General features: G+C 42.8%; 1 protein-coding gene across 1 annotated transcript; it reads right to left on the minus strand.

Moving 5' to 3' along the window:
- Positions 1–61: 61 nt before the first annotated feature.
- Positions 62–5239, minus strand: ESX1 (ESX homeobox 1). The gene is made up of 4 exons (XM_061179374.1): positions 5170–5239; positions 4684–5005; positions 3576–3621; positions 62–478 (listed from the first exon to the last, which is right to left on the minus strand). Exons 1-4 carry the CDS (start codon positions 5237–5239, stop codon positions 62–64), a joined length of 855 nt encoding a protein of 284 aa, XP_061035357.1.
- Between the last annotated feature and the right edge of the window lie 10712 nt (positions 5240–15951).

Genomic DNA, 15951 nt, shown 5'->3' on the forward strand with positions numbered 1-15951 from the left:
TCTGTGAACAACTTCTAACTGGTACAAAGATACTATGGAAGAACTGTCATGAATACCATATTCAGAAAATGGGACCCATGAGATGACCATTGATGACAGGGCCCCATGCCATACCTACAGGGCCCACAGCAAAGGGGGGCACAGGTGGTGGGGGTGGCAAAGGCATCCCGGGTGGCAGAGGTGGTGGGCCGGGTGGCAGAGGTGGTGGGCCGGGTGGCAGAGGTGGTGGGCCAGGTCGCAGAGGTGGTGGGCCGGGTGGCAGAGGTGGTGGCCTGGGTAGCATAGGTGGTGCAAGTGGCATGACTGGCTGTGGCACTGCAGGAACATATCTCCATGGAGGCTCTAAAACAGGGACTGCCTGATAGGGCCCATCAAAGGTTATCCCCATATGGGGGCCCAAGGCAACGGGGGTCACATTTCTGAACATCAGTGCCCTCTGTTGTCTTCTCCACTTGGCTCTTCTGTTCTGAAACCAAACCTTCAATCAGAGGGAAAAAGAGATTGGTTTAGTATATTGAACAGTTAATGTCATAATAGAAAACACACACCATGCAAGTCTGCCATTGAGATTTTACACTGCAGCAGGAGAAGCTATTCCCTTATTGCTAAAATATCTTAGGAAAGCAAACAGCACACCTCCCTCAGCTAACCCTTAGTGAACCAAGCCTAGTCCAGACTTTGGCGCATTGATTTGTCTCTCATTTTTAATATTCCTTAATGGGTTTTTTCCGAGCCCTGGATGCAGGCCTAACTGATGAATTGCACCGGGTCCCTGCTGTTAATGTCTATGCCTGGAAACAAGGTAAAGAAATGTTGGACTATCGCTGTCCAGCTGCCTCCACCCCCTTCTCACCAGGAGTAGTGTCATCATGGTTGTGAGGGAAGCTGAGTGTGGGATAAAGATGGGTCCAATTAAAGTCATACCGAGGGGAACCATACCCTACTTGAAAAGCCCATCTTCAGTCTGAAGTAATTAATCCATAGGGGCATGGTGCACTTTTAGACAGGTTTCCTTCAATGATGTTTAACAGATCATTCTTTCTCTGAAACCTCGTAAGACTCAAAACAGATGGTATGTCAATGGAGGCCTGATCATGGGGGTCCCAGGGACTTGGTGGCTTGTCTTGCTGGGACATGAGAGGTGCTGAAGCCCTGGACACTGCCTTGATATTTCAGCCGTTAGTGTTAAGGAAAGTTCAGCTTAACTAAACCCAAATTCACTAAACCCAAAATCCTTTTCCAGAGATAAGATATTGGGCACCCTACTGTCACCACTGTCAATTTTGTGTTCTCCAATTTGCCCTACCCTCCAAACCTTTCTGGGCTCAGGACAAGGTCAGCTCATTCGGTCCCAGCTTCAGTTTCAGGATGCTGGACAGGAGCCACTGTTACCCAGAGTGTTAGGGTACCCAAGGCCCTGCCAGCTCCACTCCTTAACCAGGAGACCCCAATCCCATCACTCATTCCTAAGGCAGGAAGGTCCAATTATGTTCAATCCTGTGGGGACAGGGGTCACAAAAGAGGCTTCTCCCTAAACGCTTGCCAACTATTAACAAACAAACAAACAAGCTATCAATTAGACTTTAGTGTCCTTAGTGTACTAGTTGATGGGGTTTACATTGTATTTAATCCTTTTGGACGTGCCCAAATGGCAGGTTTTAAGTAAGACAAATGGCCTCTTCTCTCTGCCTGCCCGAAGCCACCTTCTCTCTCTCCCATTTTAGGATTTGGTGTCCTTCTACTACATGGATATATAGTCTGAAGAAGGCCATTGTAATAGAGCTCATTTTGGAGGGATTCAAATGTACCTGTGGTCTAATCTCCCTAAACATAACCAAAAGCCCACGTATGGCAAATTTTGGTATGGGCCAATATTAGGTCCATATTCCCAATACTGGTTTCATAAAAGCGATCTACTATATTTGCACAAGATGGGTGGGGGAAGCATCTATTAAGTTTCTTGGGGAAATTCATGCTGTAGTGTTTGGAAATTTATGAGAACACTGTCTTTTTCCTTACTTGTGTCTTCTGGCTCATTTTCCCTTCAGAAATCCATTAAGAGGACTATGTAAACCAAGGCATGAGGAAAAGCAATTCAGCAAACCTTGTTTTTCTTTTCCTCTGGGTTTACCTTGCCTGTCTGAGACTCGTCCTGAGACCAAGCCTGACTGTTGGTCCAGCCTGTGGCATTAGGATGCCACCATCCAGTGGCCTGCTTTTCTGCATACCACGGACAGATGGGCAGTACGTTTCCATCACTGTACTCATGCATGTGCTCTGGGGCAAAACAAATAAGCCATCTGATATATATATATGTATATTCATTTATTTATATATTTATATTGAGGGGGGAAAATACTTCTTTGATGTAACTATGGTGTTCTATGACCTCAAATAGTCACTTTTTGATTCCATGATCTACAAATTTGTAATCACTGCCCGAATAAATGAAAAAGTATTTTAAATTAACACAGGTGAGCATCTGTCCTGAAGTGAGATCACCCTCACAACCAATCAAATTCCGGAAACCCACCTTTTCAAAACAATACCACCAAAAAGGATCAAAAAATCTTAAATGTTAAAAATTCTTCAAGAGAATATTCACTTATGCATTTAGTAGTTTCATAAAGTTGAATTTGTATGTCACCTGCGATGCATATATTTTTGAATGTATATGATTCTTCTCTAACCTTTCACTCCTTCTTAGGTCAGTGGAACTGTATTCAAAATTATTCTTTCTCTTCTTTGGATTCATTTTTTGAGGATAATTTTCCAAAGCTTACAAACCTTTTCCCATTACCACCGTAACTGCAGTATTTTAGCAATGTCTTCAGGCTGACATCAAAGTCTTCCAAAAAAATTAGAATTTAAGACTGCCACTCTCTACACTGATTTGCAAAACACTTAAAAACAGCAGCAGGAGGATTAGGCACTGGGACTTGGACTTTTTAGCCACCCCCGGCCATCAGTTTCAGTTTAACTAAATGTGTATTAGTTACTCATGTACTATGTTCTGTGTTTGAATTACTCCCTCACCCCAATGTCTAAATATTTATAAGTTCACTCATTTAGCCAAGAGCTTATGCCTGGTTTTAAGTAGTTTAAATAATTTAGTACAGTTGAACTTTCTTATAACCTAGCTCTTCAGTGTATTCATTTGAATACTTCCCAGGTGAGACTGAGCCCCAATAAATTCCACATAGAAATATTCCTTTAGGGAGTACTAACATCCTTCCTAAAGGATGCCAGTGTTAGAGGGAGATAAACTTTATTTATTGGAAATAAAAGTGTGTGTGTGTGTGTGTGTGTGTGTGTGTGTATAAAGAGAGGAGGAGAGAGGTGTGTGTTTTATATTTTTCCCTTTAGGAAATCGAATTTCCTCTGGTAAAGTACAATTTCCATAGGCTCGAACTTACTTGTCCTATTTCCCACCCCCAAAGCGCCCATTGTTCAAAACTTATTTGCTAAACACGGAAAAGACAACAAAACACACCAACTTGAGAGTTTCCAGGACAAAACCTAAAGCATGTTTTAGAATGGCTGCCCTGCCAATTTTAAAATTAAGATTTACTGACCTGCACTCTGGTTTCAGGCAAATTCAAGCGTCCTGCAATCGCCTCTCTGAGAGGGGGAAAAGTGCAAATGTTTAGTATTTGGAGTTGTGGATAAAATATATCATTTACATTTCTATACCCCTTCCCGCAGTTTTCTGTAATACAGCTTGAGGTTTACTTTAGGGAGGGTTTTCCCATGGACAACTCATCTGTTAAATAAAATATAAAAAGGGAATACATATTAAAATTCCTGATAGTGTATGTTAGTTGAATATGACTCAATTTTTCCGTTTGTGGGAAACTAACAGAGTCTTGTAAAGCAATTATACCCCAATAAAGAGGTTAAAAATAAATAAATAAAATAAAATAAAATAAATAAAACGCCAAAATAACAAAAAAGCGGCGTTCTGAACCAGAGTATTTCTGTTGATTGTAAAAGGAAGCGGTAAACTCTCAAGGAGAAACTTCAAACCACGTTGGCCAAGCGATCAAGGGAAATTCTTTTTGCTCTTAGCGGGCGAAGATTGAATACAACGGAACCTGAAAGGGCGCCCCTAAACCTCACACCGATTTGTCCTCGTCCCCCATTACTACCGGGCCAGAACAAGCCTTCCCCTTGTCTGGACCACAAGGCCTCCGGGGAAGGTAAGCGACGGGAATAAGTCACTGGCTTTCTTACGGTCGAAACTCTGTCGCCTGGAAACGGCGCTCCACGAGGCAGGGCCAAGACTAGGGTGAGGCCAATGAGGCGCTCGTCTCGTGCGCAAAATTTAAAGGGCGCGAAAAAGCTGAGTAATTACGATAAATATTTTAATGCAATTTTCAAAATGTAAAAATGAATGCAAAACTCCATGATGAACAAATTACCAAGATTTTAAATTAAAGCAGGATTAATCAGCACTGCCTTCCTTGCTCCACCCGAGTTCCGCTCCTGTCTTGCACCCCCGCAAGCTCTACAGGCATTGCCCCACGCCCAGAGAGCTAGGGCGGACCCGGCGCCCTCGAGCCTCCTAAGTAGCTTTTGGACCAGAAGAGGAGGGGGAGGGTCCTGGGAAAGAGCCTAAGGCGCCCTGGGTTGAGCGCGGGATCCTGGAGAGCTAGGCGTCCGTCTCCGGAGCCAGCCACTTACCGCGCGAACACGTCGGGGTAACGAGTGCGCTGGAAAGCTTTCTCCAGCTCCCGCCGCTGCAACCTGGTGAACACCGTACGGCAGCGGCGCTGCTTTCCCGGTACGATCTGTGGCCCCTCAGCGGCCGGGGGGGCCAGCTCCTCCTGCTGCTGCGGGGGCTCAAGACCGCCGCCGCCGCCCTCACGGTTTTCGTCCGAGGGGCTGGAACCGACCGCATTAAAGTAGTCTGCTGCTGCTGCTGCTTCTCCGAGCTCAGGTTCGGACAGCGTAGCCTCATTCTCTCCTCCGGTTACAGTCTCCGAGGTCAAGGTAGGCTCCGCATCTGGGAAAAGAGAAAAGCAAAAAGGAGAGACCGGGGCGAGAGAGCCCACGGTGCGCGGGCTGCAGGACGGCCGCTGCCGCGCAGCGTCCCGTCCACCTGCCCTTCCCAGGGAAAGTTCCTTTTCTGGAATTTGCCAAAGCACCTGTCCCCGTCTAGACACTGACTATGCAGTTCTTTCTCGTCCTCGTCGACTCCCAGGCTGCGGTAGCCGGTATCATGGTGGCTGCACGCCATGCCTTGATTGCTGTCGATGAAGCCTTGCGCCTCAGCAGACTCCGCGCTGGGGCCGTGGCGACTACCTCGTGGGCTGCTCTTCTGGCGCCGGGACCTCTTCTGGCGCCGACGCTCGGGCTTGCGCGCCTTATATAGAGGGGTATGTTGCTTCCGCGGGTTCAAAGCACACGCGTTCGCGTCGGTTAGACGCCCCCTACTAGAATTCACATTGCCTCTAGTGGGGGTCGGTGGGACTCGATGGGGGCGCGCTCGCGGCCAGGGTGTGTAAAAAAAAATAGGGCGAGTGCGTGTGAGTGGTGCTGGTAGTGGGCACGCTTATTCGGGGAACGGTAACTCGTTTAACTGACTGCTTGCAACTTGTACGAAGTGTATGATTGGAGGAAGGGGCTGTGCTGGACTGCGAAAGCAGTTCGCGGGCGGGGGGCAAGACTGCACACTAGCTCCTGGAGCTTGTGAAGTGTTTGAAGAATATTCTTCCGCCCAACCCTCGATGTTCCGCAATTCGGCAGTGTCGCGGTGTTCCTTGCTTTCCCAGAGGAAAAGGCGGAGAGATACAGCTGGGTAAAGCACGAGCCCCCAGAAGACAAAGCGCGCTAAAGCGAAGTTACTTTATCTTGCCCTGGGCTCTGAGCAAGGTTCTCGCTTCCTAGAAGTTGGTGGAATAGACGGGACTATCTGATTTTGTTACATTCGCGCGCGAAATCCGCGAATCCAGCTAGCGGTTAAGACGAAATGATTGGCGTGGAGGCTGTTTGCACGGGGTTTTTGAAATCAGATCCCACCCTGCATTCCGAGACCTGGAGTTTGCGGTTAGGTTTGCAAAGCAGTCCGGGTGCTCAGATGCATGCATGCTGCAAGAAGCCCCACGTGCCTCTTGAGAAAGCTCCAAGGACTTTATTTAGTAATGAACCCACCTCAGAGTGCAAATATAGAAACTTGCCAAGTGCTTAATGTATCCAACCATGCCTGTGCTGCACGGTCAGCTCCTGGCGCATGCAACATTTGCTGTTCTGGGTTGCTGCTCACCTTAAGGCACCCGGCTCTGCAGGCGCCTAAAGCGCGCCTTATTCCCGGGCGGGTACTGTAGACTTGGGAAGAGTTCCCGCCTTCCCCATTGCTGCTTCCTCTCCTCTCTCTCCATTTTTCTAGAGTTATCTTACTGAGCTGTTTTCCCTACCGATGTGTCAAATAAAAAAAGGGCCAGGCCACGAATAAAGATTGTGGTTCTTCCTCCAAGAAGTGTTTGCAGGTGTTCCAGGACGTTTTGACGTCCTTCATATTATAAGAATCACTTCATCGGGACTTCCCTGGCAGTCCAGTGGTTAAGACTCCGCGCTTCCACTGCAGGAGGCACGGGTTTGATCCCTGGTCGGGGAAGTAAGATCTGGAAAAGAATCACTTAAAAAAAAAAAGAGTTCTCTGCTTAGCACTGTGCATAATTTATCCTCCGTTTACTTTTACAACCACCATTATTATCTCCCCATTCTTTTTACACAGAAAACTGAGCCCCAGGGAAGCCAGGCAACTTGACCATGGGCATAGGAGTGAGTCTGTGCACTTTTCACAATATTCTTGCTGTCTTATTTCAAAGAAGTAAATAATGGTGTCATTCCAGACAGGAGTGGAGGAGGGGGAAAGGTATTTTGGGGAAGCAGGCCATTGGGCAGTCTTTAAAAATCCTGAGTGGGACTTCCCTGGCGGTCCAGTGGTTAGGACTCCGCGCTTCCATTGTAGGGGACGCGGGTTCGATCCCTGGTCAGGGAACTAAGATCCCACATGCCACAAAGCGTGGCCAAAAAAAAAAAAAAATCCTAAGTGCCAGTCCACCTCCTCCTGGGCTACCTCCTCCTGCGCTGGTTCAAGCCTCTCCCCCCTTGCACCAGGGCCTTGGCTGAGTTTCCCTAAGCCAGAGATTTGGGATCCAGGAGTGCTGGGTTTCCCAAATGTGGTCCCTTTACTTTTCTCAACACTGAGGGGATGCTAACAGGATCAGGGTGCTACGTGCATTGGCTTCTGAACTGGTTCCTTCAAGACACAGTCAGGAGGGAGAGGTCATGAGACCCACCCCAGTATCAGGGCCACATTAGGACTTTTGTGGGCCCTAGGCAATTCTGCCTTCTTGGGCCTCTTCCTCCATAACATTTTTTAAAAATTATATTTTACACTTGTTGGTATAAAGACGAATATAATTTGGGCTGGATCATATTATTTTTTTCTTTTAATTTAAAAAGAAATTAAAATATTTTGGGGCACTGTGACTGCTGTGCCTCATGTTCCCAGGGGGTGGTGGGCAGGAAACCAGGGAATAGATGGCTGGTTGACCAATTCACTTTCAAACAGATGTCAAGGGATGGCACCTCCACAACCTCTCTCCAACTTTAATCAAGATATTTCCTCCTCAGGCCAGCTTTCGCTGAGTTCTGCAGGCTTCCCTCTCTTTTGGCTAGATACCTGGTGAACAATTATGGCCTGGGACGAGTTATTACACAAGAGATCCATACGGGTTTTTTAAAAAAAAAATTTATTTATTTGTTTTTTGGCCACGCAGAGTGGCTTGCAGGATCTTAATTCCCCAGCCAGGGATCGAACCCGTGCCCTGTGCAGTGGAAGCGCAGAATCCGAACCACTGGGCCACCAGGGAATTCCCCATACAGATTTTAATCATGGTGGGCAGTAGCCTACCTAGTACATTGGTAACAGCTCAGGTATATTCTGTCATATCTTAGATTTCCATGGTTTACTCCAATGTTTTCTAAACCTCAGTCATTCATGTGCCCTTGAAAGTTTTGCCATGCCTGGGTACCAGCCATGGTAGTATTCACTCAACATATTTACTTAAATTGATTCACTTTTTGAAAACCTTAAATACCTAATTGAATCTCATCCTAGGCAAAAATAGCTATGAATTCCAGGGCTTGATATACCGAATTTATGTGAGGTAGAGCATGGCAGTAGTTGAGAGCAGGGACCCTGAAGCCAGACTGCTGGTGTCTAAATCCTAGCTTTGCTTGCCACTTGCTAGCTGGCTCACCTGGTGAGTTGCTTATTCTCCTTGTGCCTTAGTTTTCTCATCTGTAAAATGGGAATAACTAATAGTACCTACTTCATGGGGTTGTTGTGAGAATTCATTGAAATGATCACAGTACAGGCGTACGTCGGAGAAACTGTGGGTTCAGTTCCAGACCACTGCAATAAAGCAAATAACAAAGCGTCACAGAAATTATTTTGTTTCCCAGTGCATATAAAAGTTATGCTTATACTATACTATACTGTACTCTATTAAGTGAGCAATAGCACTACATCTAAAAAAAACAATGCATATACCTTAATTTAAAAGTACTTTATTGCTAAAAACTGCCAACCATAATCTGACAACACAGGTTCAATTTGTAAAAAATGCAATATCTGCAAAGCACAATACAGCGAAGCACAATAAAACGAGGTATGCCTGTATCTAACACTTCGCTAATTCTTACTGTGTGCCAAGCACTGTTCAAAGTGCTTTCTACATATTAACACATTTAATCTTCATAACAGCCCTATGGAGGTAGATACATCTGTTATCCTCATTTTACAGATGATGTTATCGAGTCACAGAGAGATTAAGTAACTTGCCTAAAGGCACCCAGCTAGTAAGTGTTGGATCTTGGATTTGAACCCTCTTAGAATGATGCTTTGCAGAGAGAACATGCTCAATAATGGTAGCTGTTATGATTTTTTAAAAAATTAATATACCATTCAGTCATTTCAGTCATAGTATATTCACAATGTTGTGCAACCGTTGCTATTATCTAATCCAAGAACATTTTCATCATCCTATAAAGAAACTCCATACCCATTAGCAGTCATTTCCCAGACCTCCCTCCCAGCAGCCCCTGGTAAACGCTAATGTACTTTCTTTTTCTTTTCTTTTTTGCTGTGTTGGGTCTTCATTGCTGCATGCGAGCTTTTCTCTAGTTGTGGCGAAAGGGGGCTACTCTTACTTGCGGTGCGCAGGCTTCTCATTGCGGTGGCTTCTCTTGTTGTGGAGCACGGGCCCTAGAGTGTGCAGGCTTCAGTAGTTGTGGCACGGGCTCTGGGGCACAGGCTCAGTAGTTGTGGCGCACGGGCTTAATTGCTCTGCGGCATGTGGGATCTTCTCAGACCAGGGATTGAACCCGTGTCCCCTGCATTGGAAGGTGGATTCTTAACCACTGTGCCACCAGGGAAGTCCCACTAATGTACTTTCTATTTCTATGGATTTTCCTATTCTGGATATTTCATGCAAATGCAATCATACAATTTGTGATCAATTGTGTCTGACTTTTTTCACTTAGTGTCATGTTTTTGAGGTTACCATGTTGTGCCATGTATCAGTACCTCATTAATTTTTATGATTGAATAATATTCCATCGTACAAATAGACCACATTTTGTTTATTCATTTGCATCTGATGTACATTTGAGTTGTTTCCACCTTTTGGTGATTGTGAATAGCACTGCTTTGATTGCTATGAACATTCGTGTACAGGTTTTGTTTGAATATCTGTCTTCAATTCTTTTAGCTATATATTTAGGAGTGGAGTTACTGGGTCATACGTTTAACTTTTTGAGGAAACACCAAACTGTTTTCCACAGCAGCTGCACTATTTTACATTCCTACCAACAATGTATGAGGGTTCCAATTTATCCAAATCCTTGCCAACCCTTGTTATTTTCAGGGTTTTTTAAAATTGTAGCCATCCTAGTGGGTGTGAAGTGGTATCACTGTGGTTTTGATTTACATTTTTCTGATGATTAATGATGTTGAGCATATTTTCACGTGCTTATTGGCCATTTGTATATCTTGGAGAAATGTCTATTCATGCCTTTTGCCTATTTATTAACTGGGTGTTTGTCTTTTTGTTAAAGAGTTGTAAGAGTTCTTTACATATTTGGAGACTAGACTCTTCATGATTTGCAAATATTTTCTTCCACTTCCAAAAAGTGTACATTTTATTTTCACTTTCTTATTAGGGTCCTTTGATGTTTGCAATCACAAGCCTGGCCTCATGTGGTTTTGGAGTTCAAATGAATACTATCAACATAGCCCAATTCATTTTTAGTGGCAAATCCAGACATGTGGCAGAAGCAAATCTGGTCCTTTATGGAGGCGTCTACCCCTAACTAAGACTTTAACAAGACTCTCACAGATAAAGCCCAGTCAAACATACACACAATTTTTTAAAAAGCCACTATTAGTACAAACAATAAACTAAAGATGTAGATCCCCAAAGTTATTATCAGATGCAAACTATTTAGAAACATGTTTAACATGTTTAAATAAATGAGAGGATGTAAAAAAGACAAGGAAGCTATAAATAAATATCAGAAGGAACCAAATAGAATTACTAGAAATGGAACTAAAAGATGAATGTAATTTTTCCTCTTTTTATTGTGGTAAAATATACATAATGTAAAATTTACTATCTTACCATTTTAAAGTGTGCAATTCAGTGGCATTTAGTGCATTCATAATCCTGTGCAATCATCACCACTATCAAGTACCAGAACCTTTTCATCACTCCAGAAGGTAACTTGTACCCATTAAGCACTCACTCCCCATTTCCACCTTCCCCAGCCCTTGGCAACCATGAATGTACTTTCTGTCTCTATAGATTTACCTATACTGGGCATATCATGTAAATGGAATCATACAACATGTGGCCTTTTGTGTCTTTCACTTAGCATAATGTTAAGTTCATCCATGTTGTTGCATGAATCAATATTTTATTCCTCTTACTTGGAGGCATTAGACACTAGCCTCCAGGAGCTAAATGCCAGGATAAAATGGAGCTGATGTCCCCATACAGAGGCTTGGGGTGACCTAGGTGTGGCTTTGGCACTACCCCACCAAGATGGCACACTTGCCTGCTTTCCCCTTGCTGAAGGCCGACTGGCTGATGCAGGCTTAGTAGGCTTTACAGAAGGAATGTGCTCTTGAAAACCAAATTTCATGTTAAACCACTCTACCCATGAGGAGTCCTTCTGTCAGGCAATACTCCCTTTGTGAAGGAACTAATGATGTTTGAATGAAGACCAGAGGTCTTTATTCTGGTCTGTAAACTGAGGCAATCTCAAGATGGGTTTTAAGGACCCTTGCAGCCAAGAAAGCTGTAACATTATGGAAATTTCATACTTAAAGATTATGTTTCTGCCGCAAGTGGGAGTCACCTGTCCCAGCTATGGCCAGCAGTGAGGACGGGGTGGAGGGATTTTTGGTTCCTTAAGGTCTACAGGAGCCCATTCATAGCACCGTGTGGTTTCTAATTCTTACTTCTCCCTACAAGGAGACTCTAGCTAGGCATTTGAAATATTTTCAGTCCTTGACCAAAAGTTCCTACAGAGCACCCCTGATAATCCACCACAAAAAGACTGACAGGAAGAGTGGGGTGGCTTTTGATGAAACACCAGCGATGTGATGTCAATTTTCATTAAATATCATAAATAGATTATTCATTCATGTCAGAAGCCAACACTTTGGCTTTTAAAAAAAGAATAGGCATTATTTCTTAGAGATATAAGGGGCATGTGGGGGCTTCTTATGCCTACCTTTGGGAGAACCACAGTTCTCTGTAATTCCTTCAGACTCTTGAGACTGTGTGTACACCGACAAAGTGAGAGGAAAACTCACTGAGGCTATTTGCATATGTAGTCCTAGCCTTTAGAGAGGACCAGAGGGAAGGAAAGACAGCCTGGAGATGTCTGTTACTACTGGCGATTTTATGTGGCAATAAAAGTGATTGATATTTGCATTTCCTATCCTGTCTTGGAACACCACGTACCCTTCAGGTTTGTTCTCTGGAACTGAATCGTTTGCACATGAAATTCCAGTCCAGAGGCTGGGCCTTTTTGCTGTAACTATTGTCATTTTGAATAATTCTTTGTTGTGGGGGGCTTTCCTATGCATTGCACGATGTTTAGCAGCATCAGTGGCCTCTACCCACTAGACGCCAGTAGCAATCCCTTGCCTCAGTTTCCACAACCAAAAATATTTCCATATTTTACCAAATGTCCCCTGGGTCTGGGCAACATTACTTATGGTTGAGAACCACTGCATTAACTCAAGAACAAAACTTGATCAGATTCACTGTGTGTGTGTGTGTGTGTGTGTGGTTCTATGAAATTTTATCGCATGTATAGATCTGTGTAACGATTATGACAATCAGGATACAGAACTGCTCCATCACCCCCAAAGAAGTTCCCTGGTATTACCCGCTTCGTAGCGTTCTAACTCCTGGCACCCACTGATCTATTATCCATCTCTATAATTTTGTCACTTTGAGAATGTTACGTGAATGGAATCATACAGTACATAACATTTGAAACTGGCTTCTTTTTCTTCACTCAGCATAATTCCCTTGAGATCTATTTCATGCTGTTGCTTGTATCAATAGTTTGTTCCTTTTTGTTCCATAGTAGTATTACTTAACCATCACCTGTTACTGACATTTGGATTGTTTCTAGTTTTGGTTATTGTGAATAAAAGCTGCTATGAACATTCATGTACAGGTTTTTGTGTGAACATCAGTTTCATTTCATTGCTAGAAATCCCCAAGTATTCGATATCTGGGTCTTATGGTAGTTGTATGTTTAGTTTTTTAAATAAACTGCCAAACAATTTTCTTGTATAGGGGTGGCTGTACAAGTTCATATTCCTACCAATATCATTAATAGAGTTTCTTCGTATCCTCACCAACATTTTTTCTTCGCCATTCTGATAGGTGTGCAGTGATACCTCACTGTGGATATCTTGTTAAGAAAATTTGCATTTTTCTAATGGATGATGATATTGAACATCTTTTCATGTGCTTATTTGGCATCTGTGTATCCTCCTTGGTGCATGTCTGTGCATGTCTTTTGCCTATTTTCTAAGTGGATTGTTTGTTTTTTACTGTTGAGTTTTGAGAGTACTTTATATATATTCTAATTTTTTTTTTTTTTACTAGTTATGTGGTTTGCAAATATTTTCTCCTACTTTGCAGCTTGTCTTTTCATGCTCTTAGCAGGGTCTTTGTAAGAGTGAAAGTTTTTAAAATTTATTTTTTCCAGTTTTACTGAGATGTAGTTGACATATAACCCTGTATAAGTTTAAGGTATACAGTATAATGACTTGACATACATATATTATGAAATGATTACCACAATACGTTTAGTTAACACCCATTTCCTCATATAGTTATAAAAATTTTTTTCCTGGTAATGAGAACTTTTAGGATCTACTCTCTTAGCAACTTTCATATATATCATGCAGCACTGTTTTTCAATTTTTTTAATTGAAGTATAGTTGATGTACAATATTATATAAGGTACAGGTGTACAGTACAGTGATTCATAATTTTTAAAGGTTACCATGCAGCACTATTAACTGTAGTCATCATGTTGTACATTACATCCCCAGTACTTATTTATCTTATAACTGGAAGTATGTACCTTCTGACCACCTTCATCCCATTAAAAGTTTTTAATTCTGATGAGATCTAATTCTTCAGTTTTTCCCTTTAGGGAACATGCCATGTTTAAGAATTCTTTGTCTAGCCCCAGATCTTGAAGACATTCTCCTATTTTTGTCCTAAAAGTTTTATAGTTTTATGATATACATTTAAGTTTGTGATCCATTTTGAGTAATTTTTATATAAGGAGTGAGTTGAAGTCGAGGTTCATCTTTTTGCCTATGAATGTTCAGTTGCTCCAGCACCATTTGAATTCTTTTGCACATTCGTCAAAAGTCAGTTGGGCATATTTGTGTGGGTCTATTTTTGGAATATCTGTTCTGTTTCCCTTATCGATATGTTTGTCCCTCTGCTAATACCACATAGTCTTGATTGCTCTAGTTATGTCTTGAAATCAAGTGGATTGATTCCTTTCACTTTATCCTTCTTTTTCAAAATTGTTTGACCTATTCTAGTTCCTTTGCCTTTCCATATAAATTTTAGAACAAGCTTGTCTATGTTTTAAAAAAATCTTGCAGGGATCTTTTTTTTTTTTTAACATCTTTATTGGAGTATAATTGCTTTACAATGGTGTGTTAGTTTCTGCTTTATAACAAAGTGAATCAGCTATACATATACATGTATCCCCATATCTCCTCCCTCTTGCGTCTCCCTCCCACCCTCCCTATCCCACCCCTCTAGGTGGTCACAAAGCATGGAGCTGATCTCCCTGTGCTATGCGGCTGCTTCCCACTAGCTATCTATTTTACATTTGGTAGTGTATATATGTCCATGCCACTCTCTCACTTTGTCCCAGCTTACCCTTCCCCCTCCCCGTGTCCTCAAGTCCATTCTCTAGTAGGTCTTCTTGCAGGGATCTTGATAACAATTGCCTTCAACCTCTATATCAATTTGGGGAAAATTGGCATCTTTACTATGTTGAATCTTCCAATTTATGAACACTATATGACTCTCATTGAAGGGTTTGAAATAGGGTAGTAACATGATTTGTGTTTTCTGAAAATCATATTGGCTGATGGATGGAGAAAGAATTCTTGAAGGTGGAACCTGTCGAGGCAGGGAGGTCAATTAGGAGACTTTTGCAGTCAGTTAGGTGAGAGAGGATGATGGCTTGGACCAGGTGATGGAGGTGGAGAGAAGAAACTAGCTTTGGGGTTTATTTTTGAGGTGGAAATAATAGAATTTACTGATGGACTGAATATAGAGATTAAGAGGGAAGTATCAATGGTGGTTCCTGGGTTTCTGGCTTGAGCCAGAAGATGACACCACTTACTGAGAGGAGTATGGCAAGGACCAAGTTTTGGGGAAAGAGGATAAATTCGATTGTGGATGTTGTGAGTTTGGGGTGTCTGTGGGCCTTCCAGATATGTATTATATCTAATAGGCAGTTAATATAGAGTCAAAAGCTAAGGGGAAAGTGAGCACTCTAGACATTTATATCTGTACTGAAACTTGCCTTGTATCATTTGAATTGAAACATCTAGATAACCTTGTCACTCAAGGCTGGAGACTTAACTTCCAGGGCCCCAGTAATTTGCAAAGGATTACTGTGCCCATCACTTAGCTTATAAGTGGAGGTTTAAGGGAAAAGGGGTTTGTAACCTGTATTCTCAAGGGTTGGGCAGTAATTATATGATTGCTGATGCAAATAAACATGAAGAAGGTACACAGATGATGAACTCAAAATGCATACACACCCTTTAAAAAAAAACTATTGCTGTAAAAAACTATTGCTGAAGTAGTTACATTGTATGTGCTTGGTAGGCAGACAGAACTGATGTTTGTTTCTGGTGGGAACAATTAGAAATTCCTGAAGCAGAGTTCTATTTATACTTTTGGTCATGGTGGTGTTTTGGAGGGAGGCAGGGTGGAAATGAGAACAGTAACATTTTAGCTGTGCTCTTATCTACCCAAAAGAAAAAGATTTGGGAATGATCCTCTTATTCCAATGAGTTGAGTACAGGGTCCTGCTAAGGAGGAGCCAGAGCCATGGGCTGAGGTTTGTGGATGGTTTGTTGCAAGCAGGGTGAATTACAGGTGTGGGACTTTAAAAATATGTTCTCTGGTATACTCTCTGAATGCACATTTGTTCATCTGGTATACTCTCTGAGTGCACATTTGTTCATCTGGAACCATTTTAGAATGCCGTCAACTCTGGGGGATCTCTGTAGTGGTGGGGACCTGTCGAGGGCTAAGGCATACTAGGATAAGATGGAAGCTTCCCGTGCTCTGGCAGAGTTCC

Source organism: Eubalaena glacialis, chromosome X (assembly GCF_028564815.1).
Source record: "Eubalaena glacialis isolate mEubGla1 chromosome X, mEubGla1.1.hap2.+ XY, whole genome shotgun sequence".
NCBI classification, from domain to species: Eukaryota; Metazoa; Chordata; class Mammalia; order Artiodactyla; family Balaenidae; genus Eubalaena; species Eubalaena glacialis.